At 40.4% G+C, this 26,305-nt stretch overlaps 1 protein-coding gene across 3 annotated transcripts in view; it reads left to right on the top strand.

Annotated features, from left to right (window-relative positions):
- Positions 1-1,082: 1,082 nt before the first annotated feature.
- The window catches only part of FBXL2 (F-box and leucine rich repeat protein 2), a 79,590-nt gene continuing 54,367 nt past the window's right edge, over positions 1,083-26,305 (top strand). Inside the window, exons 1-3 of one of the 3 annotated variants that reach the window (XR_003429029.1) lie at positions 1,083-1,182; positions 17,954-18,015; positions 18,155-18,248. Coding sequence is in view for 2 of the 3 variants with exons in the window: in XM_027088306.1 (XP_026944107.1) it covers positions 1,180-1,182; positions 17,954-18,015 (65 nt within the window). In the remaining variant the exon portion in view is untranslated. The remainder of the gene's footprint in view (positions 1,183-17,953; positions 18,016-18,154; positions 18,249-26,305) is intronic. The other 2 variants (XM_027088306.1, XM_027088307.1) reach the window with 2 other exon arrangements.

Genomic DNA, 26,305 nt, shown 5'->3' on the forward strand with positions numbered 1-26,305 from the left:
AGAGTGAAGTAAGTCAGAAAGAGAGAGACAAATACCGTATGCTAACACATATATATGGAATTTAAGAAAAAAAAACATGTCATGAAAAACCTAGGGGTGAAACAGGAATAAAGACACAGACTTACTAGAGAATGGACTTGAGGCTATGGGGAGGGGGAAGGGTAAACGGTGACAAAGTGATAAAGAGGCATGGACATATATACACTACCAAACGTAAGGTAGATAGCTAGTGGGAAGCAGCCGCATAGCACAGGGAGATCAGCTTGGTGCTTTGTGACCGCCTGGAGGGGTGGGATAGGGAGGGTGGGAGGGAGGGAGACGCAAGCGGAAGAGATATGGGAATATATGTATATATATAACTGATTCATTTTGTTGTGAAGCTGAAACTAACATACCATTGTAAAGCAATTATACTCCAATAAAGACGTTAAAAAAAAAAAAAAAAAAGAATCCGCCTGCCAATGCAGGGGACATGGGTTCGAGCCCTGGTCCGGGAAGATCCCACATGCCGCGGAGCAACTAAGCCCGTGCGCCACAGCTACTGAGCCTGTGCTCTAGAGCTCGTGAGCCACAACTACTGAACCCGTGAGCTACAACTACTGAGCCCACGTGCCACAACTACTGAAGCCTGTGCGCCTAGAGCCCGTGCTCTGTAACGAGAGAAGCCACCGCAGTGAGAAGCCTGTGCACCACAACAAAGAGTAGCCCCGGCTCACCGCAACTAGAGAAAACCCGCGTGCAGCACGAAGACCCAACGCAGCCAAAAATAAATAAATAAATAAATTTAAATAGATAAATAAAATGTCTCAAATAATCATGTGTTACCTGTGTAATCAAGGTAACTTAAATAAGGTTTCTTAAATAAGGTAAGTCCATAAAGGCCTTTCCCATCAGGTCCGGGTCATCTGTCAGGTGAAGGATGTCAAGGTGATCAGGGTGATGAGGGACAGATGCAAAGGCGGAAAGCCAAAGAGGCCCCGCCCAAGAGCCGAATCGTGGGGGGCGGGGGGCGGTCCAAAGGGCACCGCCCCTGCGCGTCATGTGCTGTCCGGCAGCCAATGGCCGCCTCTGAGCCCACCTAGGGGACGGGGCGGGGCGCCCAGTTGGCGTCACCAGGACAACGGGCGTTGCCGGCGCCGTGTGACTCTGGGCTGTGGGCGCGCCTGTGGCTCTTCGGCCATGGTGAGTTTGGGGCCCTCGCAGCCCGGCCGCCTGGCCCTTCCCCGCCCGGGCTGCGTCGCAGGGCGGCCGCCTTCTGGGCTGGGGCGGGCGGCGCCGGGGTCGCAGAGAGGCCGGGCTGCGGCCTGCGGGGCTCCCGGGCAGGGCAGGACTGGGCGGACCCGCGGGAGGGGGACCCCTTGGAGAGCCGGAGCGCCCGCCCGCTGCCCAGGGCCGCGTTCTCACCTTTGAGTGCCTGGCTGGGACCCCCAACCGGCCGGTCGCCGGACAGCGTGACGCTGTTTGGCCCCGGCGAGCCTAGGAAGCCACTCAGAGAGGGTGTGGTTAGAAAAAAATAAAAAAGGATATGTATGAGTATCATATGCCATATATATTCATACCAACGCTATATTGTAGTCTACGTGCTTCCTGTCTTGTTTCTATGCAATTATGTTAGTAATATACAAATAGGTATTTCTTTGAAATTCATTCTGATAGGGTTTTTAGCATGTGGAAATTTAAATGTGTAATTTGGGAGATTCCTCCCTCCTTTTTAAAAATGGGGACATTAAGCTGGAGTTTTTTCGTGCATGCAGCACCCTTACTCAGGGATTCAATTCATAATTAGTGCGTGGTAAACGTCTTAAATCATTACCTTTATTCAATAAACTTGAGAGTGAATGGACATTCCCACCTGGTCCCCATTAAGCACGTTTTTTAAAAACCTAACCTGAAGACTCAGCTCAGATATTGGCTTGAATAGGCAGGATTCAGGGAATTGCCAACCAGATGTGTGAATTCTCCAGAAGCCTCCAAAGGGTGTGAAAGAAGAGAGGGGCTGGATTCTCTGCTTGGGGACACACCTTTGGTATAGAATATTTGAGAGGGAGTGGGGGTGGGGAATAAGAAAATGCCTAGTTCGAGAAACAGTTTCTGTAACTGTTCGTAATTCCGTGTAGATTTGCTCCTTATCTGCAGGGGTTAGTGGAAGAGCTAATAAGCTGAGGATGCAGGGTGCTCCCCAAGTGGCAGTCAGCCTTCTGGAGAGAGAAACTGCCCATTGGAATCCTGGCTAGCTCTGTGTTTTCTTAATAATTAAGGTAGTAAGGGAATGTGGATGATCTGTGTCTCATTGACTCTGGAAAAACAACCGCCAGGTGTGTGGCCTGTTGATAGCAGGAAAAAAAATCACCCACAAATTAATAGCAGTGCCTTCTTTATTTTGTGTATGTTTCTTTCAAATTCTGAATTGCTTTAAGTGAAAATTAATGGAGCCAGCAAGAGTTTCAGGAAATGAATTTTACAAAAATCTGTTTTAAATGTTGCAGTGCCTTGCTTTTACATGTTATCTGTGTGAAAAGCCCTTATGATTATAGGAAGGAGAAAAAGAATATTCAGGAGTTACATATTCACAGCTTTCTCTCTGAAGTCTCATATTCCTCCTGTTGTCCATTTTCCTTTTCTTCTCCTTTGTCTACCCCTTGCATCCTGACCCACAGTCCACCTTGATTCACTATTGTAAATTTTAGAGTTTTATTTACTCTAAAATAAAAGCATTTTATTGTACTTATGTACTAGTGGTTGCTTTGCTAAACTTAGAAATGCTTTGCTTTTTGTATATCTTTAAGCATTAAGAATTTAATTCATGGAAGGGATTTAATTGGGTGTAAGATGATGTCTGGGCTCCAGGGGAAAAGGGGAATGGCTGGTATAGCAGTGGGGATGAGGAGGCTGCTTCTGTAGTCCCCCAAACTGTATTCGAGATCATAACATAACCCTTCATTAAATGCTTGAATCTAAACATACAGCTTTAGCATTTGATATTTATGACTTTGCACATGAATTTTGGAACTCTGCTTAGCTATTTCTCAATGAAAGTTTCTTCAATTAAGCCACTTGTTTCTATTGCCTTTAAATAATAATGAGAGCTGACATTTATTGTGTGCATTTTATGTGAGACATTTTTATAAGCACCTTACGTGTCTTAATTAACCATCACAACCACCTTATGAGGAGAATACCTTTCCCCATTTGAGAGGTGAGGAAATTGAGGCACAGAGAGGTAAAGTAACTTGCCCCAGTCACCCAGCCAGATTTCGAAACCAGGCGTCTTGTCTCAGAACCTGCTTATGGGACTTCCCTGGTGGCGCAGTGGTTAAGAATCTACCTGCTAGTGAAGGGGACACGGGTTCGAGCCCTGGTCCGGAAAGATCCCACAAGCAACTAAGCCCGTGTGCCACAGCTACTGAGCCTGCGTTACCACAACTACTGAAGCCCGTGTTCCTAGAGCCCGTGCTCCACAACGAAGAGTAGCCACCGCTCGACACAACTAGAGAAAGCCTGTGTGCAGCAACAAAGACTCAATGCAGCCATAAATAAGTAAATTAATTAATTAAAAAAAAAGAACCTGCTTATGGTTTTGGATTATAATGTATAGTGTATCGTTATATGTTCCTCAATGTATATGCTATTTATATGTTATGAAATTAGTTTTCTCTCTTACTTGGATTTTAATGTTTTGAGCACTTATGTATACAAACACTTACTTGTATTTTGTTGTTCTTGGCACTGGACTGGACGCTGTAGAACAGAGTAGGCACTCCTAATCTTCTCTCCTCTCCTCTTTCACACAGATGAGATGAAGAGGCATCAGTGAAGACAGATTATTGGATTAGGGTTCATACTCATGGCTGTAATAGCATTTAAAGTTTCTCCTGTCATTTCAGTTTGTGCTCAGGAATTGGCACCTGCTTTTGTGAATCACAAAGACCAGCTTTTTTTTTTTTTTAAATTTTATTGACATGTAGTTGATTTGCAATGTGGTGCCAGTCTCTGCTGTACAGCAGAGTGACTCAGTTATACACATACAAACATTCTTTTTTTTAAATATTCTTTTCTATTATGATTTATCCCAGGAGATTGGATATAGTTCCCTGTGCTATACAGTAGGACCTTGTTGTTTATCCATTCTATATATAATAGTTTGCATCTGCTAACCCCAAACTCCCACTCCATCCCTCCCCTAACCCCCTCCCCGCTGGCAGCCACAAGTCTGTTCTCTATGTCTGTGAGTCTGTTTCTGTTTTATAGATAGGTTCACTTGTGTCATGTTGTAGATTCCACATATAAATGATATCATATGGTATTTGTCTTTCTCTTTCTGACTTCATTTAGCATGATAATCTTTGGTTGTATCCATGTTGCTGCAAATGGCATTATTTCATTCTTTTTTTTTTTTTTTTTGCGGTACGCGGGCCTCTCACTGTCGCGGCCTCTCCCGTTGCGGAGCACAGGCTCCGGATGCGCAGGCTCAGCGGCCATGGCTCATGGGCCCAGCCGCTCCGCGACATGTGGGATCTTCCCAGACCGGGGCATGAACCCGTGTCCCCTGCATCGGCAGGTGGACTCTCAACCACTGCACCACCAGGGAAGCCCTATTTCATTGTTGTTTATGCTGAGTAAGTAGTATTCCATTGTGTATATGTACCACATCTTCTTTATCCATTCATCCGTCAGTGGACATTTAGGTTGTTTCCATGTCTTGGCTATTGTGAGTAGTGCTGCTATGAACATAGGGGTGCATGTATCTTTTTGAATTATAGTTTTCTCTGGGTATATGCCCAGGAGTGGGATTGCTGGATCATATGGTAATTCGATTTTTAGTTTTCTGAGGAACCTCCATACTATTTTCCACAATGTCTGCACCAACTTACATTCCCACCGACAGTGTAGGAGGGTTCCCTTTTCTCCACACCCTCTCTAGCACGTGTTATTTGTAGACTTTTTAATGATGGCCATTCTGAGCGGTGTCAGGTGGTACCTCACTGTAGTTTTGATTTGCATTTCTCTAATGATTAGTGATGTTGAGCATCCTTCCATGTGCCTATCTGTATGTCTTCTTTGGAGGAATGTCTATTAAGGCAGTGGTCCCCAACCTTTTTGGCACCAGGGACCGGTTTCATGGAAGACAGTTTTTCCACTGGGGTGGGGGGTGCAGTGGGATATGATGGTTCAGGCGGTAATGCGAGTGATGGTTAGCGGCATATGAAGCTTCGCTCACTTGCCCGCTGCTCACCACCTGCTGTGTGGCCCCGTTCCTAACAGGCCACGGACCTGTAGTTGTCCGCGGCCCGGGGGTTGGGGACCCCTGTATTAAGGTTTTCTGCCCATTTGTCTTTTTTTAAAAAAGATTTTTTTGATGTGGACCATTTTTTAAAGTCTTTATTGAATTTGCTACAATATTGCTTCTGTTTTATGTTTTGTTTTTTTGCCCACGAGGCATGTGGGAATTGTAGCTCCCTGACCAGGGATCAAACCCGTACTCCCTGCATTAGAAGGTGAAGTCTCAACCACTGGACTGCCAGGGAAGTCCCCTTCTGCCCATTTTTCGATTGCGTTGTTTGTTTTTTTGTTGTTGAGTTGTATGAGCCGTTTGTATATTTTGGAGATTAAGCCCTTGTTGGTCTCATCATTTGAGAATATTTTCTCCCATTCCGTAGGTTGTCTTTTCTTTTCTTTCTTTTTTTTTTTCTTATGGTTTCCTTTGCTGTGTAAAAGCTTGTAAGTTTATTAGGTCCCATTTGTTTATTTTTGTTTTTATTTCTATTGCCTCGGGAGACTGACCTAAGAAAGCATTGGTATGATTTATAAGACCAGCTTTTAATGTAAAGCCATTTAGAATTGGGTGATGAAACTATTTTTAAAAGTAAAATTTTATTTTCTGAGATTTTTCCTACTAAAAAATTTCACATTTATTTTAGTTGTATATGCTAAAACTTTATAAAAAGACATCAAATAACTATTTAAACTTTAATTCGTATGGATTAAAATATATGTTGGGATACCTCTTGTTATCAGGTTTTTGTTATTGCTTACCACTTTAGCTTATAAGGCAGATTTATTTTTTGGAAATAATAAAATAACGTATCATACAGTTTTCCCATTTTAATTCATTTTATTTGGATTTTCTCCCTATTTTGGCCTTTCCTTTCTGTATTTGCCTGTGGTTAGGACTTCTCAGAGGAGTTGAGAAGCACAATAAAATATATTTTATTTTACAGGCAGTTTTGGTCTCTTTGCCATCACATGGTATAGTTAAGAGGGATTATATAATGAGATCTGTGTTAATAGATAGTACAAGACGTTTCTCTATGTATTAATTTTTCTACTCTTGTCAAAATTTGGTCTCGCTTTTGGCTGCACTGGGGTGGGGACACATAATTTTTAGTAATTATAACAATAACTCACTTTCATGGAACCGTTCCACTGTGCCCAGTTTTAGGCTGATCACTTCACGTTTATCTCATTTAACCCTTCTAACATCGCTATGAGATTAACATCATTGTACCCACTTAACAGGCCTAGTTGATTAGGCAGTTTGCCCAAGGTCACATAGTTGGTGAGTGGCAGAGCCAGGATTTGAACTCAACTAGTCTGTCTCCAAAGTCTGATGTCTTAACCATTGCACCATGGCTTCTTCCCAAACTAAAGATTGTACCCAGTGCCTGGCATGAACATACTACCCCAAGAATAAGAGTCTTGGTGTCTTGTCAGCTGAGCCAGCAAGCTCTTTTTCTTTTATGACAGACTCTCTATTATGATGTTGTGTAATGACATCCTGAAGAATTTACTTGGGGTTTTTTTTTTTTTTTTTATAACAGTACAGCCCACCAAAGCTCAGATATGGGCAGCCATAGGTTGGGCTACACTTTTACTTCTGCCTTCCCTGCCTCATTTTGTGTCTCACCTCTACCCTGTGTAGTGTCTACCTCAGCCACTGCCACTTCCAGCACTGGGGTGGTTGGAGCAGAGGGGTCTGGGGAAGCAGAACAGGGCAGTCATTGGGAAAGCTTTTGTGGGGTCACACTCATGGTTCAAACCCAGCTTTTCCAGTTCTCAGTGCTGCCCGTGTAATTGTGTCTATTAAATTTTCTGTCTCATGGTTTTCTAGCCAGCAAATGTTTGTCCCACTCTATGCCAGTCACTGTTTTAGGTAGTGGGTATCCAGTAGTGAATGAAACAGGGAAGCCTCTGCCCTCATGGAGTTTATGTTCTAGCAGTGGGAAGACAGATAATAAACATACAGATAAGGTGGTGAAGAGTGCTTTGGAGAAAAAGAAAGCTGAGTAAGAGAAAGGAAGTTTTGCAGGATGGGTGAGTGGATGAGAAGTGGGAGGACTTGCTTTTTATGTAGGTGGAAGGGAAGGCCTCTCTGATAAGGTGACATCTGAGCAGAGGATATGTCATGGGAATGCCTAGAGAAAGACCATTTCAGGAAAGGACACAAGTGTAAGGGTCCTGGGGTACTGCCTGGTGTGTTGGAGAAACAGCAAGGAAAACAGTGAGGCTGGAGTGGAGTAAGACGTGGCAAGAGGGCAGACCAAGGTAGTCAGTGAAACCAGATCACCTAGGACTTATAAGCCATTTAAAGGAGTTTGCCTTTTCCTTTGAGGGAAGGGGAAATGATTGGTAAAGTTTAAGAAGAATGACAGAATATGACTTATATTTTATAAAAGGACCATTCTGTCTGCTATGTGGAAAATACATGTGGGGTAGGAGGGAGGGGAGAAAGGACAAGAACAGAGGAGACCAGAGAGGACATTATTATGGTGCAGTCATCCATAGGATTGGCTGTGGAATAGAAAAGAAAAGGAAGTCAAGGATGGTTCAGTGATTTGAGCCTGAGCAATAGGAACAGGTTGTCATTTGCTGAGATGAAGACTATGGGAGGAGTAAATTTAGAGTAGGAATGAAGAAAGGAGTTGGTTTTGGACTTGATAAATTTGTGACCCTTATTAGACATCTAAAATTGAAAGGCATCTAAAGCCACACAATTATGTTTTCAGAAACAGTGGGATATTTTAAAAACACAAACTTAATTGAATCTTGAAATAATTAGATTTGGAAGAGACTTTTGAGTTTCTCTAGTACAGTCCTTTCATTTTACAAATTAGAAATACTGAGAGGTTAAATGCCTTCCCCAGAGTCAAATAGCCCTTACTACCTGTTGTGCAGTACAAAGAACCCTAGACTTGGAGTCAGGAGATACAAGTTTATACTGTAGTTTTTCTGGGTTTTTTTTTTTTTTTTGGTTGTTGCTTGTTTGTTTTTAACGCTAAACCTTGGGCAAGTCATTTATCTGCTCCAAGTCTGTTTTTCTTCTATCAGAATGGATAATAAAGACTTCCACTTTCTGTTAGGACTTGGAAAGTTGCAAAAATTAGACATTGTTGTTTCTACCCTAACAGTGGGAAAAGATAGAGAAGCTAGAAGATCACAGTTCTTTAAAAACCCTCTAGAGAGCTGAGGACACAAAGAAATCTAAATGAATTAAAATCCAGGATGTAATGTGCCCTTCCCAGAAAAAAGGAGACACATAGGTAACTTTCATCCGTGGTGGGGACAGCAGGAGGAAGAAGACTCTGCTATAGACAGCTTGGAGAAATCAGCCAAACTTTTACTGCATGGGGGCTGGAGTGACATTTGGAACCCTGAGGAGCCCCAGCTGCAGAGCTAGGCTGCACCTACCTCTCTTTCCCATGGGCCTTCACTGAGTACATGGATGTAGACCTGTGCTGGAGGCTGGGGCCAAGGGAAGAGAGCTGAGAACATCCTTGTGGTGGGCGGAGCCTTCTGAAGGCTTGGGGCAGGGCAGGAGAGTAGCAGAAACCTCTCTGAGGCGCTAGGGGCTTTCGCCAAATGTAAGGCAGGGCCACAATGGATGGGGCCCAGGGGAGAGCTAAGAAATGTCCCTCTATGGCTATCCAGGTTTTCAATCAGGACAAGGCAAAAGGCTTTCAGACGGTGGAGTTAGAGTAACAGGGCAGAGAGAGAGCTCCTTAAGGAATGGACAGTAGAGGGTGCCTCTGCAGAGCAAAGTACTCCCCAGCTGGTAGCCAGAATGTAAAACAGAGAGTGCTCACTAGCAGCCTGGTTGTACAGCTCAAAGAGATCTAGTGCTCAGATCCCAACTTCTCTTGAAGGTGAGCTTCTGATGTCACCCTAAAAAAATTTTAAACCATTCTTGAACTGAATCTGACTAATGCTACAACAAATCTGAAACCCAGGTCAACTAGAGATTAAAAGGATTCAATACCCACCCCCGCGCCCCCACCCCCCAGCAACCTAATTGAAGGAGGAACTGCCCTTTATGGAGGTAAATTGCTTTAAAAAAATTCAGGTGTAATTGACATATAACATACTAGTTTAAGCTGTACAACAGAATGATTTGATATTTGTATATATTGTACAGTGATCACCACAATAAGTCTAGTTAACATCTGTCACCATACATAGTTAGAGAATTTTTTTTCTTGTGAGGAGAATTTTTAAGATTTACTCTTCTAGCACTTTCAAATATGCCATACAGTATTAATCACTATAGTTACCATGCTGTATATTACATCCCTATGACTTATTCATGTTATAACTGGAAGTTTGTACCTTTTGACCCCCTTCATCCATTTTGCCCACCCTCCCATTCCCCACCTCTGGAACCATAAATCTGTATATATATGAGCTCATTTTTTTTTATGATTACACATATAAGATCATTTGTCTTTCAAAGTGTTTGTCTTTCATTGTGTGACTTATTTCACTTAGCATAATGCCCTCAAAGTCCATCCATGTTGTTGCAAGTGTGAAAATTTTCCTTCTTTTTTATGGTTGAATAATATTCCATTGTATATATCTACCATATTTTCTTTATCCATTCATTTATCGATAGACATTTCAGTTGTTTCTATATCTTGGCTATTGTACATAATGCTTCAGTGAACATAGGAGTGCCTATATCTTTTGAAACAATGTTTTTGTTTTCTTCAGAAAAATACCCTGAAGTGGAATTCCTGGATCGTATGGTAGTTCTGTTTTTTAATTTGTTGAGGAACCTCCATACTGTTTTCCACAGTGGCTGCATCAATTTACATTCCTACCAACAGTGCATAAGGGTTCCCTTTTTTCCACATTCTCACTAATACTTGTTATTTGTTGTCTTTTTGGTAATAGCCATTCTGACAGGTGTGAGGTGGTATCTCATTGTGGTTTTGATTTGTATTTCCCTGATGATTAGTGATGTTGAGCACCTATTCATGTACTTGTTGGCCATCTGTATGTCTTTGGAAAGATATCTACTTAGATCCTTTCTCCATCTTTTAATTGGATTTCTTGTTGGATATTAACTTCTTATCAAATATATGATTTGTAAAATCATTCAGTAGGTTATATTTTCATTTTGTTGATGGTTTGCTTTGCTGAGCAGAAGCTTTTTAGTTTGATGTAGTCCAACTTGTTTATTTTTGCTTTTGTTGCCTTTTCTTTTGGTGTCAAGTCCAAAAAATCATCTCCATAACTTATGTCAAGGAGCTTACAGCCTGTTATTTTCTAGGAGTGTTATGTTTTCAGATCTTACATTGAAAGCCTGTCAACCATTCTAAGTTAATTTTTGTGTATGGTATAAGACGGATCCAGTTTCATTCTCTTGCATGTGGCTGTCCAGTTTTCCCAGCACCATTTATTGAAGAGACTGTCTTTTCTCCATTGTATATTCTTTCTTCCTTTGTCATAAGTTAATTAACTATAAGTGTGTGGGTTTACTTCTGGGCTGTCTATTCTGTTCCATTGATCTGTGTATCTGTTTTTCTACTAGTACCATACTTTTTGATTACTCTAGCTTTGTAGTATACTCTGAAGTCAGGGAGCATGATTCCTCCAGCTCTGTTCTTCTTTCCCAAGATGGTTTTATTTATTCGAGGTCTTTTGTGTTTCCATACAAATTTTGAGATTATTTGTTCTAGTTCTATGAAAAGTGCCCTGGGTATATTTTGATAGGGATTGCATTGAATCTATAGATTGCCTTGGGTAGTATGGTCACTTTAACAATATTAATTTTTCCAATACAAGAATACAAGGTATATCTTTTCATCTGTTTGTGTCATCTTCAGTTTCTTCACCTTATAGTTTTATAGTCTTAATGTCTTACAGTTTTCTGAATACAGGTCTCTTACCTCCTTAGGTAGGTTTATTTGTAATTATTTTATTCTTTTTAATGAGATGGTAAATGAGATTGTTTCCTTATCTTTTTTTTTTCTTATAAGATTTAATTTTATTTATTTTTGGCTGTGTTGGGTCTTCATTGCTGCACGTGCACTTTCTCTAGTTGTGGCGAGTGGGGGCTACTCCTTGTTGCAGTGCGTGGGTTTCTTGTTGCAGTGACTTCTCTTGTTGCGGAGCACAGGCTCTAGGTATGCGGATTTCAGTAGTTGCAGCATGCAGGCTCAGTAGTTGTGGTGCATGGGCTTAGTTGCTCTGCGGCATGTGGGATCTTCCTGGACCAGGGATTGAACCCATGTCCCGTGCACTGACGGGTGGATTCCTATCCACTGCGCCACCAGGGAAGTCCCTGTTTCCGTATCTTACAGTTTGTTGTCAATGCATAGAAATGCAACAGATTTCTGTATATCAGTTTTGTATCCTGCAACTTTACCAGATTCATTAATAAGCTGTAGTAGTTTCTGGTGGCATCTTTAGGATTTTCTACACTTAGTATCATGCAAACAGTGACAGTTTTACTTCTTCCTTTCCAAATTTGGATTTATTTCTTTTTCTTGTCTGATTGCTGTGGCTAGGACTTCCAGTACTCTGTTGAATAAAAGTGGTGAGAGTGGGCATGTAATTAACCCACCTAAATGCTTTCAGCTTCTCACCATTGAGTATGATGTTAGCTGTGGGTTTGTCATATATGGCCTTTAGTATGTTGATGTATGTTTCCTCTAGGCCCACTTTCTAGAGAGTTTTTATCATAAATCAGTGTCGAATATTGTCAAAAGCTTTTTCTGCATCTGTTGAAATAATCATATGGTTTTTATTCTTCAGTCTGTTAACGTGGTGTATCACATTGATTTTGAAGATATTGAAAAATTCTTGCATCCCTGGGATAAATCCCACTTGATTATGGCATATGATTCTTTTAATGTATTGTGGGGATCAGTTTGCTAATATTGTGTTGAGGATTTTTGCATCTTGTTCATCAGTGATATTGGCCTGTGATTTTCTTTTTTTGTGATATCCTTGGTTTTGGTATCAGGGTGATGCTGGCCTCACAGAATGAATTTGGAAGTGTTCCTTCCTCTGCAGTTTCTTTTTTTGGGGAGGGAGAATAGTTTGAGAAGGATAGGTGTTAACTCTTATGTAAATGTTTAGTAGAATTCACCTGTGAAGCCATCTGGTCCTGGTCTTTTCTTTGTTGGGAGTTTTTAAATTACTGATTCAATTCCATTACTGGTAATTGGTCTGTTCATATTTTCTATTTCTTCCTGGTTCAATCTTGGGAGATTGTACATTTCTAAGAATTTGTCCATTTCTTCTAAGCTGTCCATTTTATTGGCATATGGTTGTTTGATCACTGTTGTCTATGATCCTTTGTATTTCTGTGGTGTCACTTGTAACTTCTTTTTCATCTCTGATTTCATTGGGTTTTCTTGATAAATTTGGCTAAAGGTTTATCGATTTTGTTTATCTTTGCAAAGAACCAACTTTTAGTTTCATTGATCTTTTCTATTTTTTTAGTCTCTATTTCATTTATTTCTGCTCTGATCTTTATGATTTCTTTCCTTCTACTAACTTTGGGTTTTGTTTGTTCTTTCTCTAGTTCCTTTAGATGTAAGTTTAGGTTGTTTGAGATTTTTCTTGTTTCCTGAGGTAAACTTGTATTGCTGTAAACTCCTCTTAGAACTGTTTTTGCTGCATCCCATTGGTTTTGGATCATCGTGTTTTCATTTTCATTTGTCTCTAGGTATTTTTGATTTCCTCTTTGATTTCTCTAATGATCCATTGGTGGTTTAGTAGCATATTGTTTAGCCTCCATGTGTTTGTGTTTTTTGCATTTTTTTCCTTGTAGTTGATTTCTAGTCTCATAGCGTTGTGGTTGGAAAAGATACTTGATATTATTTCAGTTTTCTTAAATTTACTGAGGCTTGTTTTGAAGCCTAACATGTGATCTATCCTGGAGAATGTTCCATGTGCACTTGAAAAGAATGTGTATTCTGCTGCTTCTGGATGGAATGCTTTTTATGTATCAGTTAAGTCCATCTCGTCTAATGTGTCACTTCAGGCCAGTGTTTCCTTATTGATTTTCTATCTAGATGATCTGTTCATTGATGTAAGTGAGGTGTTAAATTCCTCTACTATTATGTTACTGTTGATTTCTCCTTTTATGTCCGTTAATATTTGCCTTATATATTGAGGTGCTCCTGTGTTGGGTGCATATATATTTACAATTGTTCTGTCTTCTTCTTGGATTGATCCCTTGATCTTTGTAACCGTCTTTATTTTAAAGTATGTTTTATCTGATAAAAGTATTGCTATTCTGGCTTTTTTTTGATTTCCATTTGCATGGAATACCTTTTCCATCCCCTCACTTTCAGTCTTTTGTGTCTTTAGGTCTGAAGTGAGTCTCTTGTAGGCAGCATATATATGGGTCTTGTTTTTGTATCCATTGAGCCACGCTGTGTCTTTTGATTGGAACATATAGTCTGTTTACAGTTAAGGTAATTATTGATATGTATGTTCTTGTTGCCGTTTTGTTGGTTGTTTGGGGTTTGTTTTGTCTTTTTCTTCTTCTTTTGTTCTTCTCTTGTGATTTGACTATTTTTAGTGTTATATTTGAATTCCTTTTTTTGTGTGTGTATCTATTTTTGATTTTTGTTTTGTGGTTACCATGAGATTTTTATATAGCAATCTATATATATGTGATTAAGTTGCTGATCTCTTACTTTCAAATGCGTTTTAATAACCCTGTCTTTATACTCTTCTCCCCTCACGATTACTGTTTTTATATTATATCTTTTGTCTAATTGTTTCATGTATCCCTTAACTGCTTAAGTGATTTTGATAGTTATTTTACTACCTTCGTCTTTTAACCTTCCTACTCACTTTATGCGTGGATGATTCCCTACCTTTACTGTGTGTTGGCCTTTACTGATGAGCTTTTTCATTTCATAATTTTCATGTTTCTCATTGTGGCCTTTTCTTTTTTCACCAGGAGAAGTTCCTTTAATATTTATTGTAAAGCTGATTTGATGATGCTGAACTCTTTTAGCTTTTGCTTGTTTGTAAAGTTTTTGATCTTTCTATCAAATCTGAACGAGAGGCTTGCTGGGTAGAGTATTTCTTGGTTGTAGGTTCCAAGTTCTTCCCTTTCATCATTTAAAATATATCATGCCACTCCCTTCTGGCCTGCAGGGTTTCTGCTGAAAAATCAGCTGATAGGCTTATGGGAGTTCCCTTGGATGTTATTTGTTGCTTTTCCCTTGCTGCTTTTAAGATTCTCTCTTTAATTTTTTTGTCATTTTAATTACAGTGTGTCTTGGTGTGTTACTCTTTGGGTTAATCTTGTATGGAACTCTCTGCCCTTCCTGGACTTGGATGACCGTTTCCTTTTCCAGGTTAGGGAAGTTTTCACCTGTTAATTCTTCAAATATGTTCTCAGCTCCTATTTATCTCTCTTCTCCTTCTGGGACCCCTATAATGTGAATATTTGTGCACTTGATATTGTCCCAAAGGGCTCTTAAACTGTCCTCATTTCTGTTTGTTCTTTTTCCTTTTTTCTGTTTAGTGGCAGTGATTTCTACTACTCCATCTCTCAGCTTGCTGATCCATTTTTCTGTATCATTTAGTCTACTGTAGATTCCTTCTAGTATATTTTTTATTTCAGTTATTGTGTTCTTCATCTTTCTCTTGTTTTTTATGTTTTCTCTTTGTTAAAAACTTTTAACTTCTTACTCTGTGCATCCATTCTTGTCCTGAGTTCTTTGATCATCTTTATGATCATTACCCTGGACTCTTTCTTGGGTAGATTGCGTGTCTCCACTTCACTAAGTTCTTATTCTAGAGTTTTATCTTGTTCCTTCATTTAGAACATGTTCTTCTGTCACCTCATTTTGCCTAAGTTGCTGGGGTTTTTTTTTTTTTTTTTGCCGTACACAGACCTCTCACTGTTGTGGCCTCTCCCGTTGAGGAGCACAGGCTCTGGACACGCAGGCTCAGCGGCCATGGTTCACGGGCCCAGCTGCTTTGTGGCATGTGGGATCTTCCCGGACCGGGGCACGAACCCATGTCCCCTGCATCGGCAGGCGGACTCTCAACCACTGTGCCATCAGGGAAGCCCCGCTGTTTGTATTTTTATGTATCTGGTGGGTTAATTATGTTTCCTGACCTTGGAGAAGTATTCTTCTGTAGGAGATGTGCTATGCACCCTAGCAGTGCAGTCCCCTATCATGGCCAAACTGTATGTTCTAGCAGTGCCCCCTATGAGGGCTGCATGTTTCCTTCTGTTGTGGCAGGCTGACTATGTGGACAGTCTGGTAGCCTTGGTTGGTTGGCCCCTACTCCGGTTGGTTGCCAGGCCATGCTTTGGCCGTGTTTTGGGAGGCTGTTGGCTACTGGTTGGTGGAGCCTAGTCACGAGGCAGCTGACTGCTGTACCCCAGGGGGCCCTGGGGCTAGTCCTGGCTCACTGGTGGGTGGAATCAGGGTCCAGAAAACTTTGGGGCTGTTGCCCACCTACTGATGGGTGAAGCCAGGTCTTGGGATTAATGCCGGACTACTAGCAGTCACAGTTGGGTCCTGGAGTCTGGCTGTAGTGCCCAGGGATCACAGAGCTGGTGTCAGATAACTGGTGTGTGGGGGTGGGGGGTGGGGGCGTTTCCTGACACAGTTGAGTATGGGGTCCAGGGTGTTGGGAAGCTTGTTTTGGCCTGCTAGTGGGAAGGATTGGGGCCCAGCTGGTCCCAGGGTAGGGTCTGGCCTGCTGTGGGCAGGCTGGGTCTGCAGGCTGTGGGATTGTGCCTTTCTTACGTATGGTGCCTGCCCCCTGGTGGGTGAGACTCGTCCAATGGCTAGAGCAGCCTTCTGGGAGGGCAGGGCTGGTGCCTGCACATTGGTGGGTGGAGCTGGGTCCTAGCCCTCTGGTGGGCCGGGCCATGTTCAGAGGCAGGTGTAGGCTCAGGAAGTTTTAGGCAGCCTGTCTGCTGATAGGTGGGGTTGTGTCCCCATCCAATTAGTTGCTTTGCCTGAGGCATCCCAGCACTGGTGCCTACAGGCCGTTGGATGGGCCAGGTCTTGGTGCTAATGAGCTAGAGGGAGGGTTCCACAGTGGTGCCTGGCAGCACCATTGTCCACGCAGTAGAAGGAGCTCCCAAGATTGGCTGCTGCCAGTGTCTGTGTCCCTAGGGTGAGCCACAGCTCCCCCCCACCTTCCTCCAAGGATACTCTCCTAGACCAGTAGGTAGGTCTAGCCCAGGCTCCTATCAAATTACTGCTTTTGCCCTGGGTTCTAGAACATGTCAGATTTTGTGTGCACCTTTTAAGAGCCAGGTCTCTGTTTCCCCCAGTCCTTTGAGCCTCCCAAAGTTAAGCCCTGCTGACCTTCAAAGCCAAATGCTCTGGGGGCTTGTCTTCTTGGTGCTTGACTCCTGGGCTGCAGAGCCCAATGTGGGGCTTAGAACTCTCACTCCTGTGGGAGAACCTCTGCAATATAATGATTCTCCAGTTTGTGGGTTGCCCACCCCGTGGTATGGGACATGATTATATTGAGAGTCTGCCTCTCCTACCCATCTTGTTGTGGTTCCTCCTTTAATTGTAGAAGATCTTTTTCTGGTAGATTCTGGTCTTTTTCATTGATGGTTGTTCTGCAAATAGTTGTGATTTTGGTATGCTCGTGAGAGGAGGTGAGCTCAGTGTCTTTCTACTCTGCTATCTTGGCCAGTCTCTCCCTTTCTCTGTCAATTTTTTCTTTTCAGAGAAACATCTCTTAGTTTCATTGATCCTTGTAAATTAATTATTTTTTTATGCACAGTATTTGGTGTGAAATAACAAATTATGAGACATGGAGAGAAACAAAGAAATGTGACCCATGGTCAGGAGAAGAGCTAAGAGAAACAGTCAGTGATGGTCCAGATGTTGAACAGTTGGAATGGATGAACAGTTAGAAAATTTTAGCAGGAAGATGGAAGACTATAAAAAGACTGAACTGGGAATGCTAGAAGTGAAAGTATGACTCAGACATTAAATATTCATTTGATGGGCCTAATAGCAGACTGGACATAGCTGGCAAACCCCAAGCAGAATAAGTACAAAGCTGAGGAACATTTCTAACTTAACGCTATTAAATCTTCCAATTCATGAACATGGGATGTGTTTCAGTTTATTCAAGCCTTCTTTAATTTCTCACAACAGTGTTTAGTGTAAGTTTTCAATATATAATGTCAGGCACTTCTTTAGTTAAATGTATTCCTAAGTTGTTTTTTGTTTCAGTTTTTTTTTTGGCTGTGTTGGGTCTTTGTTGCTGCACGCAGGCTTTCACTAGTTGTGGTGTGCAATCTTCTCATTGCAGTGGCTTCTCTTGTTGTGAGGCACAGGCTCTAGGTGCGCGAGCTTTGGTAGTTGTGGCACACGGGCTCAGTAGTTTCTGCATGCGGGCCCTAGAGCACACAGGCTTCAGTAGTTGTAATGCATGGGCTCAGTAGTTGCGGTGTGCGGGCTCTAGGGTGCGCGGGCTTCAGTAATTGTGGCGAGTGGGGCCAGTAGTTGCGGCTCTTGGGCTCTAGAGCACAGGTTCAGTAGATGTGGCTAACGGGCTTAGTTGCTCCACAGCATGTGGGATCTCTCAAGACCAGGGATCGAACTCATTGTCCCCTGTATTGGCAGGTGGATTCTTAAGCACTGCGCCACCAGGGAAGCCCCTTTTTTTTTTTTGATTGAGGAACATTTTAATAATATCCCCTTTTTTTTTTCTGTAGGTTTTCTCAAATAATGATGAAGGCCTTATTAACAAAAAGTTACCCAAAGAACTTCTTTTGAGGTAAGTATAGATAAACTTTAAAGATTTCAGATATGATTCAGTCATCAAGTTCCAAGACAATCTTCTTTCTCACTATGAGTCCATAGCTTAGAAAAACAGACAGAATTAGCCTAACTGACTTTTTGTTTTTGTTTTATAGAATGCTGTTCAGCTTGTTGTTAAATTTTACTTGGTCTAATCCAGAATGTACTAAGTATGTACGTAGCATTGGTCTGGATTCTTTTTGTAATGTGGTAAGTATTGTAATAATCCTCAGTAGGTGCCACTGTTTGGGTATTAGTAGGTTATCTCAATGTAGTCAGTAACACGAGGAGAGATTATTAAGGTTGTGAGCTCCTGAAGTCATAGACATTTAGATGTTTTTCTGATCAATAATTACACTATATGTTCTTACTGAGCACTTAAAATGCTATCAGCCCAAATATTGATGTTTTTATTCACTTTATGAGAATTATGTGCTAAGTGACACTACCATAGAACAGGCTTTTTGTGCTTTATTTTTTAGCATTACTGAATATACAGTTAATGGTATTTTGCTTGTCGTTTTGGGAAGTAAAGCTATCAGCCAACATTTGTTGAACCTGAGGCACTGCAGTTTCCTTTAGTACTCTGCAAGCATCAAGCAAATCTTATTTAATTTTGGATGTTATATTTTAATTGTTAACAAACAATTAATACACGTACACATGGTAATCTTTGAGTGGCATTTCCCAAACTCTTCATATCACTGATATTTCACAAAACAAAACAAAAAAGCAGGTTTTGTGATCAAGTAAGTATGGGAAAAACTGGGTTAACAAAACCAGTTTCTTTACCACGTAACCTCTCAGAGCCCTAATAGGCTAATATGCATGGTGATGCTCCCAGATGAATAGTTGTGGCATTTCAGATTTACTGACCATGGAACGCTTTTAATATTCCTTGGAAAATGCTGATATATAGTAAGAGATTGAGCAGCTTACTCTGTTCCCTGGCTGTGCTAAATCTCATTTTAACATTTAGGGGATGAGTATGAATGTGTGTTTTGTTTACATGTTGGAGTCCATCATAGAGTTACTCTATAAATGCCATGGATTGCTCACCTTTTCCACCTTGTATGTTAGACTTTTGTTCTTGAGTCAGGAATGGGGTGAAGGCTTAGGGTCTTTGTGGTGGTGATCACATTTTAGGGGCTTCAGGGTGGCATTTCATTAGTCATCAGGTGTTGTTTGACACTGTTGCCGTGAGCTCATTCTACTCAGTTAATAAAGAAGAAAATTAATTCATGGCAGGATCACATGAAAAATACAGCAGTTATGTTTTATTTCAACAAAATAAATATTTGTTTAGTTAAGAGAGAATATTCTTTGGCATTTTAGACCATTTTAAAGTTAAGAAAGTGGTAACAAGGAAGGAATGATATGTTTATCACATAAACCCAGAGGGTCTTAATCAAGCACCGTAAGTTGTTAGAACCAGCGTGGTTAGGGTGGGCTGGCTGTTACTATGCAGCGGTCGGCGATGCCATCCACACCAGACCACAGAGTGAGTGATGTTTCCCAGAATCGTGCAATGTTTCATTCTTAGTCTGAACATTTTTCTAGCACAGACATCAAACTGTAATGTGAATATGTCATTTTTACCCTGGGGACTCATAACCAGCTTCACACCCACCCACGTTAGTCATTTAACACTGGAGTGTGATTAAACTCCACCCTTCTCCTGAGTACTGCTGCTGTTTTGACTCAAGGGTGCTAACTTAATACTCTTTCCCTTTTGGTAGGGTTAGCTTTTATACTGTACTCAGCCATGGTACTGTTTCTACCTACTGACCAAGAAGGGCCGGTGGGGGGCGGGGCGGGTGTTGGAATTACATCACTTTCCGTGCTAGTGTGATTTCTGAACTGCCATTTTAGAAGTATTAGTTCTTTTAAACATCCATGATGGACCCAGCTTTCAAAAATCCTGGAGTTATAGTTTTTGAATTATGCTAAGGCTCATACATAGATCATTTTTAAAAAAGAATTGTCATTTGGGAGCAAATGTTCATAGATTTGCATTCCCACTTCTGTTCTAATTTTGGAGTCTGTAAAGGGAATTTAAATTTTAAAGTACTGCCACAACAGGTCTTCTCTGACTCTTCATTCTCAAAACTAACTCTAGCCAGATATTAATTTTTGTTGGTCTTTATATCATTTCTGCCATTTTACTCTCAGACTTTCTATTCTCAATAGTAGCAGCTCTCCCCTTTCCCGGCTACCCTTTTTAAGCAAAATTTTGAAGAAGGGTTTGAGCCAGGTTACCAAAGCAGACATCTTCATCGTTCGTTAATTCCACAACAAAGTGAGTGAGTGCTACAAATTCCCCACCTCATGGAGCTTAAGTGTTGATTGGTTTTGCTAAGATAAATGATGTCTTCATACTTTCGGTCTGTCTTAGGCTTACATTTTTACTTCATATAGTAGACTTCTTTGTGACAGAGCAGACTGTTGTTCCTGTTCTCGTTGAATTCCTATTTACTTTCAGTCTTACTTCATCAATAGGTGTGAATTCCTTGAGTGTACGATAATCTTATTTGCTTGCAGCCAAGGTCACTTTCTCTTCTGCCATTTTTTACTGCATCTGTTACCACCCTCTTAAATTCTCTGCTAGCTTCCATTACTGGTCATATCAAGTGAAGCTTCAGCTTACCCTCTGGAACCGTTAACAAACCTGGAACTACGTGATTTTTTTATTTTTATTTTTTAATGTTTGTTTGTTTGTTTATTTATTTATTTATTTTGGCTGATCCTGGTTGTAGTTGCGGCACTCGGGATCTTCGTTGCGGCATGCGGGATCTTTTAGTTGCAGCATGCTGACTTCTTAGTTGTGGTATGCATGTGGGATCTAGTTCCCCAAACAGGGATCGAACCCAGGCCCCCTGCATTGGGAGCGTGGAGTCTTATCCACTGGACCACCAGGGAAGTACCTGGAACTATGCACTTTTCATCTCTCTATATCACTTTGAATCCACTCAGAAAAAATCTGAGTTTTTTTATCTGATCATCTTATTGCTAGTTTTAAGACTACCCGATATTATTAATTCACAGGTCCCTTCTGCTACCCATTTTTAGTTTGTTACTTAACAAGCTTTTACATTTGCTTTTTCTATCCAGCTTTTACTTATAAATTAAAGATATTCGAGTTCTCCCTCTCTACCTTTCACTCTCCCACAGTTCAACAAATAGCTTGTAATTTTACTGTTCCTAGGGAGTCAGTTATATAATGCTTATAACAATGGGAATATATAGTTTGTTGTAATGTCTATATCTGTTAGTGAGTTGGGTTCTCCTTGCATGTATTTATCCTCGTTGTTATTGTCTGTATTTTGGAGCTAAACTTGCTTGAGATTTCAGCTCTCCCCATTTACTAGTTGTGTGACCCTAAAGTGACTTCACTCTCTGGGCCATAATTTCCCATATCTGTAATAGTAATAGTTCTTACCTTAGGGGGTTGTTGGCTGGCTCTGAGTACCTGGCGTTTAATAAATGTTAAATAAATGTTATCTCTTATTATTATTTTTAAAAAATATTTATTATTTATTTGACTGCGTCAGGTCTTAGTTGCAGCATGCGGAATCTTTCGTTGCGGCACGCGGGCTTCTCTCTAGTGGCGGCACGTGGGCTCTCTAGTTGTGGCACAGGCTCTAGAGTGCACAGGCTCAGTAGTTGCACTGTGTGGGCTCATTAGTTGCAGCACATGGGCTTAGTTGCCCTGCAGCATGGAGGAGCTTAGTTCCCCAACCAGGGATCGAACATGCGTCCCCTGCATTGGAAGGTGGATTCTTAACCACTGGACCACCAGGGAAGTCCCTCTTATTATTATTAATTAATATCAATTTTGGATCTCTGAATACTTAATAAATACTGTTGACAGTGCAGTTGGTTTTAATACAAACAACTGAAAAAAGCAAGCTGTCCTGATATGGATCTTAACATATGCTACTGATAACAGTCTCAGTAAAATACCTGATTATTAAGTAAGTTAATGTAGCCTGGTGCTTCATTTCATCAACCTACACTAATTCAGTCTCAATGGAAATTGCATACTACCATCTGACATTAAACTGACTACTACTGGAGCTTGAGCAGAATAGTGGTGGTATTATGACAACTGTTAATTATTTTGTATTATAAAAAAGGCAGTCTCTTGGAAGGAAACATTCCTCTTTTGAGAAAAGTCTTATATGAGCAAATATTGGCTCACAACTCAGATTATAAATTTTAATATTAATTTGTTTGACCTTAAGTTTTTACTTCTGTTATGGTTGCTCTCAGGCGCTAGTGATGAAATGAAAATGCATGTAAACTTCATAGGAATAGGGAGTGCTACATGCAGTAAATATTTTAAAACATTCTGAAAAGACATGGCTTTTGTTAGTAATAAATAATAAACCTCTTATTAGACATATTTTTAAAAACTAAATCACCGTTATCTGTATAATTGTATTTCCTTTTAAAATGCATATGGGGACTTCCCCAGCGGTCCAGTGGTTAAGACTCCGAGCTTCCAATGCAAGGGGTGTGGTTTCGATCCCTGGTTGGGGAACCATGGGGAACCCACATGCCGTGTGGCATGTCCAAAAAATAAAAAATAAAACAAAAATGTGGATCCATGACAAAATTAAATCCTGATCATGTTTGTTAGCTTGATGAAGGAAGGTTTGATGGCCTCAAACAGGAGAGGTGAGGCTAATCATTTCGGGCAAATGGAATCAACTACAAAATTACCTATAATTTGGCGGTTTTACTAGTTTGCTAGGGAAAATTATAAAATGAAGAAAAATTACAAGCTATTTGTTGAACTGTGTGAGAGTGAAGGATAGAGAGGGAGAACTCGAATATCTTTTATAAGTGAAAGCAGGATAGAAAAAGCAAATGTAAAACTTGTTAAGTACAAACTAGAAATGGGTAACAGAAGGGATCTGTGAATTAATAATATTGAGTAGTCTTAAAACTAGCAATAAGATGATCAGATGAAAAAAAAACTCATAGATTTTTTCTGAGTGGGTGTTCTTGCCTGCTGGTTGGTTGCAGCACTCCATGGACTTTTTCAAGGACTGGTACCTACACCTCCTGCTGCCTGTGATGCCTTATATATATTCCAAGGCAGCCTAACAGGTAAGATGATCTTTTGGGGGTACATACTACAAATTCATGTTTAAACATCTATGCAGACTTTTCTTTTTTGTTAAAGAGGTTTTTTTGGTTTGTTCATTTTTATTGTTGTTATTTATTTATTTATTTTTACCGTGCATGAGGACCAAATTAATGTGTGTTGAAATCAGATGCAGAAGCTTAAAGGCCCTTCCTCTGTATACTATTATGTACTGTTTTAGGGTTGACATCTAAGTCCGAATCATGGCAGAGGCAAATCTTCCTTAGTCTCGGTTGGGGTTATGCTTATACATTAGACCTCTGATGATGCCTTTAGATTTTTTAAATGTACATTGAGGTGGCATGAAACACCAGTAGAGCTCCACAGATAGGAAGGATGGATCTAGTACATTCTACTCCAGAGCTTTATCCCTGGAAAGTTATGTTAGAGACCTGTTAGTTTAAAAGCTGTGAATTCAGTAGTTAAAACAGAAAAGATTGGGAAGTTTGATTCTTTGAATAGTAAAATATGGCAAAATATACCATACCAAAGATAAATAGCATAGTAGTAGGTGAAATAATTCGAATACACATTATAAGCAAAGGCTATCTTCTTCAACATACACGCGCGCACACACACACACACACACACACATACATCAGTTCTTAAAAAATTATTAAGAATGAGGTGGATTAGCTCTTAGAAAAAGTTTGAAGAGGGTCTGAACAAAGGAAGAAATACAAATGGCCAATAAATGTATGAAATTCCACTCGCTCCGAGTGGAATTGCTGGGGGTCATAGACTGTACAGGTTTTTAACTTCATATAGTAATGTTGTTTTTCCAAAGTGGTCTTATCAATTTGCCTTCATACAAACAATGGCTAAGAGACTCGGTTGAGTTGTTCCTTTCAAAAATTTAGTGTTTTTACATGTCTTAAGTATAGAATAGCATCTCATTGTGCTCTTTTTTTTTGCGGTACGCGGGCCTCTCACTGTTGTGGCCATTCCCGTTGCGGAGCACAGGCTCCGGACGCACAGGCTCAGCGGCCATGGCTTACGGGCCCAGCCGCTTCGCGGCATGTGGGATCTTCCCGGACTGGAGCACGAACCCATGTCCCCTGCATTGGCAGGCGGACTCTCAACCACTGCGCCACCAGGGAAGACCCCCTTTCTTGTTTTTAATACTACTGTATCATCTACATCTTTTCATCCAGTTTTTTCAAATAGTGTCTCCATTTAATAATCTTTTTAAGAGGATAATTTGGTGTTTTAATGATTAAAACAAGTATTTTATTCACTGCGATTATTATTGCAACTTTCTATCAATTTCTTTTTTATCTTACTAATTTTGCTTCTCTCCTCCTTAAAACCTTTCCTGTTGCCTTTAGTGTAAATTCCATGTAAATTGTTATGACTTAAATTATTCTCCCAGAACTGTCCACTTATTATCTCTTACTCTATCTCATCTCTCACTCTTTTCCAACTTCCTTGTAAACTCTGGCAACTCTGAGTTATTTCCAGTCCCTGAAAATGTCATTCCCTAATTTGTTCTTTCCCATGTTCATTCTCCTTCTTGAAAGTGCCAATTTTTTAAAAAATTTATTTTTTATTGAAGTGTAGTTGAATTACAATGTGTTAATTACTGCTGTACAGCAAAGTGATTCAGTTATACATATGTGTACATTCTTTTTCATATTCTTTTCCATTATGGTTTATCACAGGGTATTGAATATAGTTCCCAGTGCTATACAGTAGGACCCTGTTGTTTATCTATCCTATATATAATAATTTGCATCTGCTAATCCCAAACTCCCACTCCATCCCTCCCCTCCCCTCCCCTCCCCTTGGCAACCACAAGTCTGTTCTCTCTGTCCCTGATTCTGTTTCTGTGTCATAGATAGGTTCATTTGTGTCATATTTTAGACTCCACATATGTGACATCATATGGCATTTGTCTTTCTCCTTCTGACTTACTTCCCTTAGTATGATAATCTCTAGTTGCATCCGTGTCGTTGCAAATGGCATTATTTCATTCTTTTTTATGGCTGAGTAATATTCCGTTGTATATATGTACCACATCTTCTTTATCCATTCATTTGTTGATGAGCATTTAGGTTGTTTCCATGTCTTGGCAATTGTGAATAGTGCTGCTATGAACATAGGGGTGCATGTATCTTTTTGAATTGTAGTTTTGTCTGAATATATGCCCAGGAGTGGGATTGCTGGATCATATGGTAATTCTGTATTTAGTTTTCTGAGGAACCTCCATACTGTTCTCCATAGTAGCTGCACCAACTTGCATTCCCACCAACAGTGTAGGAGGGTTCCCTTTTCTCCACACCCTCTCCAGTATTTGTTATTTATAGAGAAAGTGCTAATCTTTTGCTCACCCCTTCTTTCACCTAGTTCAACCTAAGACTTTCCCTATGTTTAGGGCCATGTTCTCTCCTTCTTGAGTGTGTATATAGGTTCTCTAAACATGTTATAATTTCTTGTGTTTGTCCTGGATTTTATGTTGCATAACACAGTAAATCTAATCTTTTTTTTTAAAAATTGAGATTATATGTATATATATATATAATTGACGTAGGTGTATGATATAATGATTTGATATTTGTACATACTGCACAGTGATCACCACAATAAGTCTAGTTAACATCTGTCACTGTACATAGTTACAGAGGTTTTTTTCTTGTGAGGAGAACTTTTAAGATTTACTCCCTTAGCTTTGAAGTATGCAGTACAGTGTTATTACCTATAATCACCATGCTGCATGTTAAATCCCCATGACTTATTCCTGTTATAACTGGAGGTTTGTACCTTCTGACCCCCTTCACCCATTTTGCCCACCCTCCCACCACCTCTGGCACAGATCTGTTCTCTGTATCTATTAGCTCAGTTTTGTTTTGTTTTTTTATCTAGATTCCACATATAAGTGAGATCATATGGTATTTGTCTCTCTCTCTGTGACTTATTTCACTTAGCATAATACCCTTGAGGTCCATCTGTGTTGTCACAAATGGCAAGAGTTCATTCTTTTTTATGGCTGAATAATTTTCATATATGTATCTGTATCTCACATTTTTTAATTCATTCATCCATTGATAGACACTTAGGTTGCTTCCATATCTTGGCTGTTGTAAATAATGCTACAGTGAACATGATAGTGTGTATC

Source organism: Aethalodelphis obliquidens, unplaced genomic scaffold (genome assembly GCF_003676395.1).
Source record: "Aethalodelphis obliquidens isolate GAN/ISIS:26980383/991018 unplaced genomic scaffold, ASM367639v1 scaffold62, whole genome shotgun sequence".
Lineage (NCBI taxonomy): Eukaryota > Metazoa > Chordata > Mammalia > Artiodactyla > Delphinidae > Aethalodelphis > Aethalodelphis obliquidens.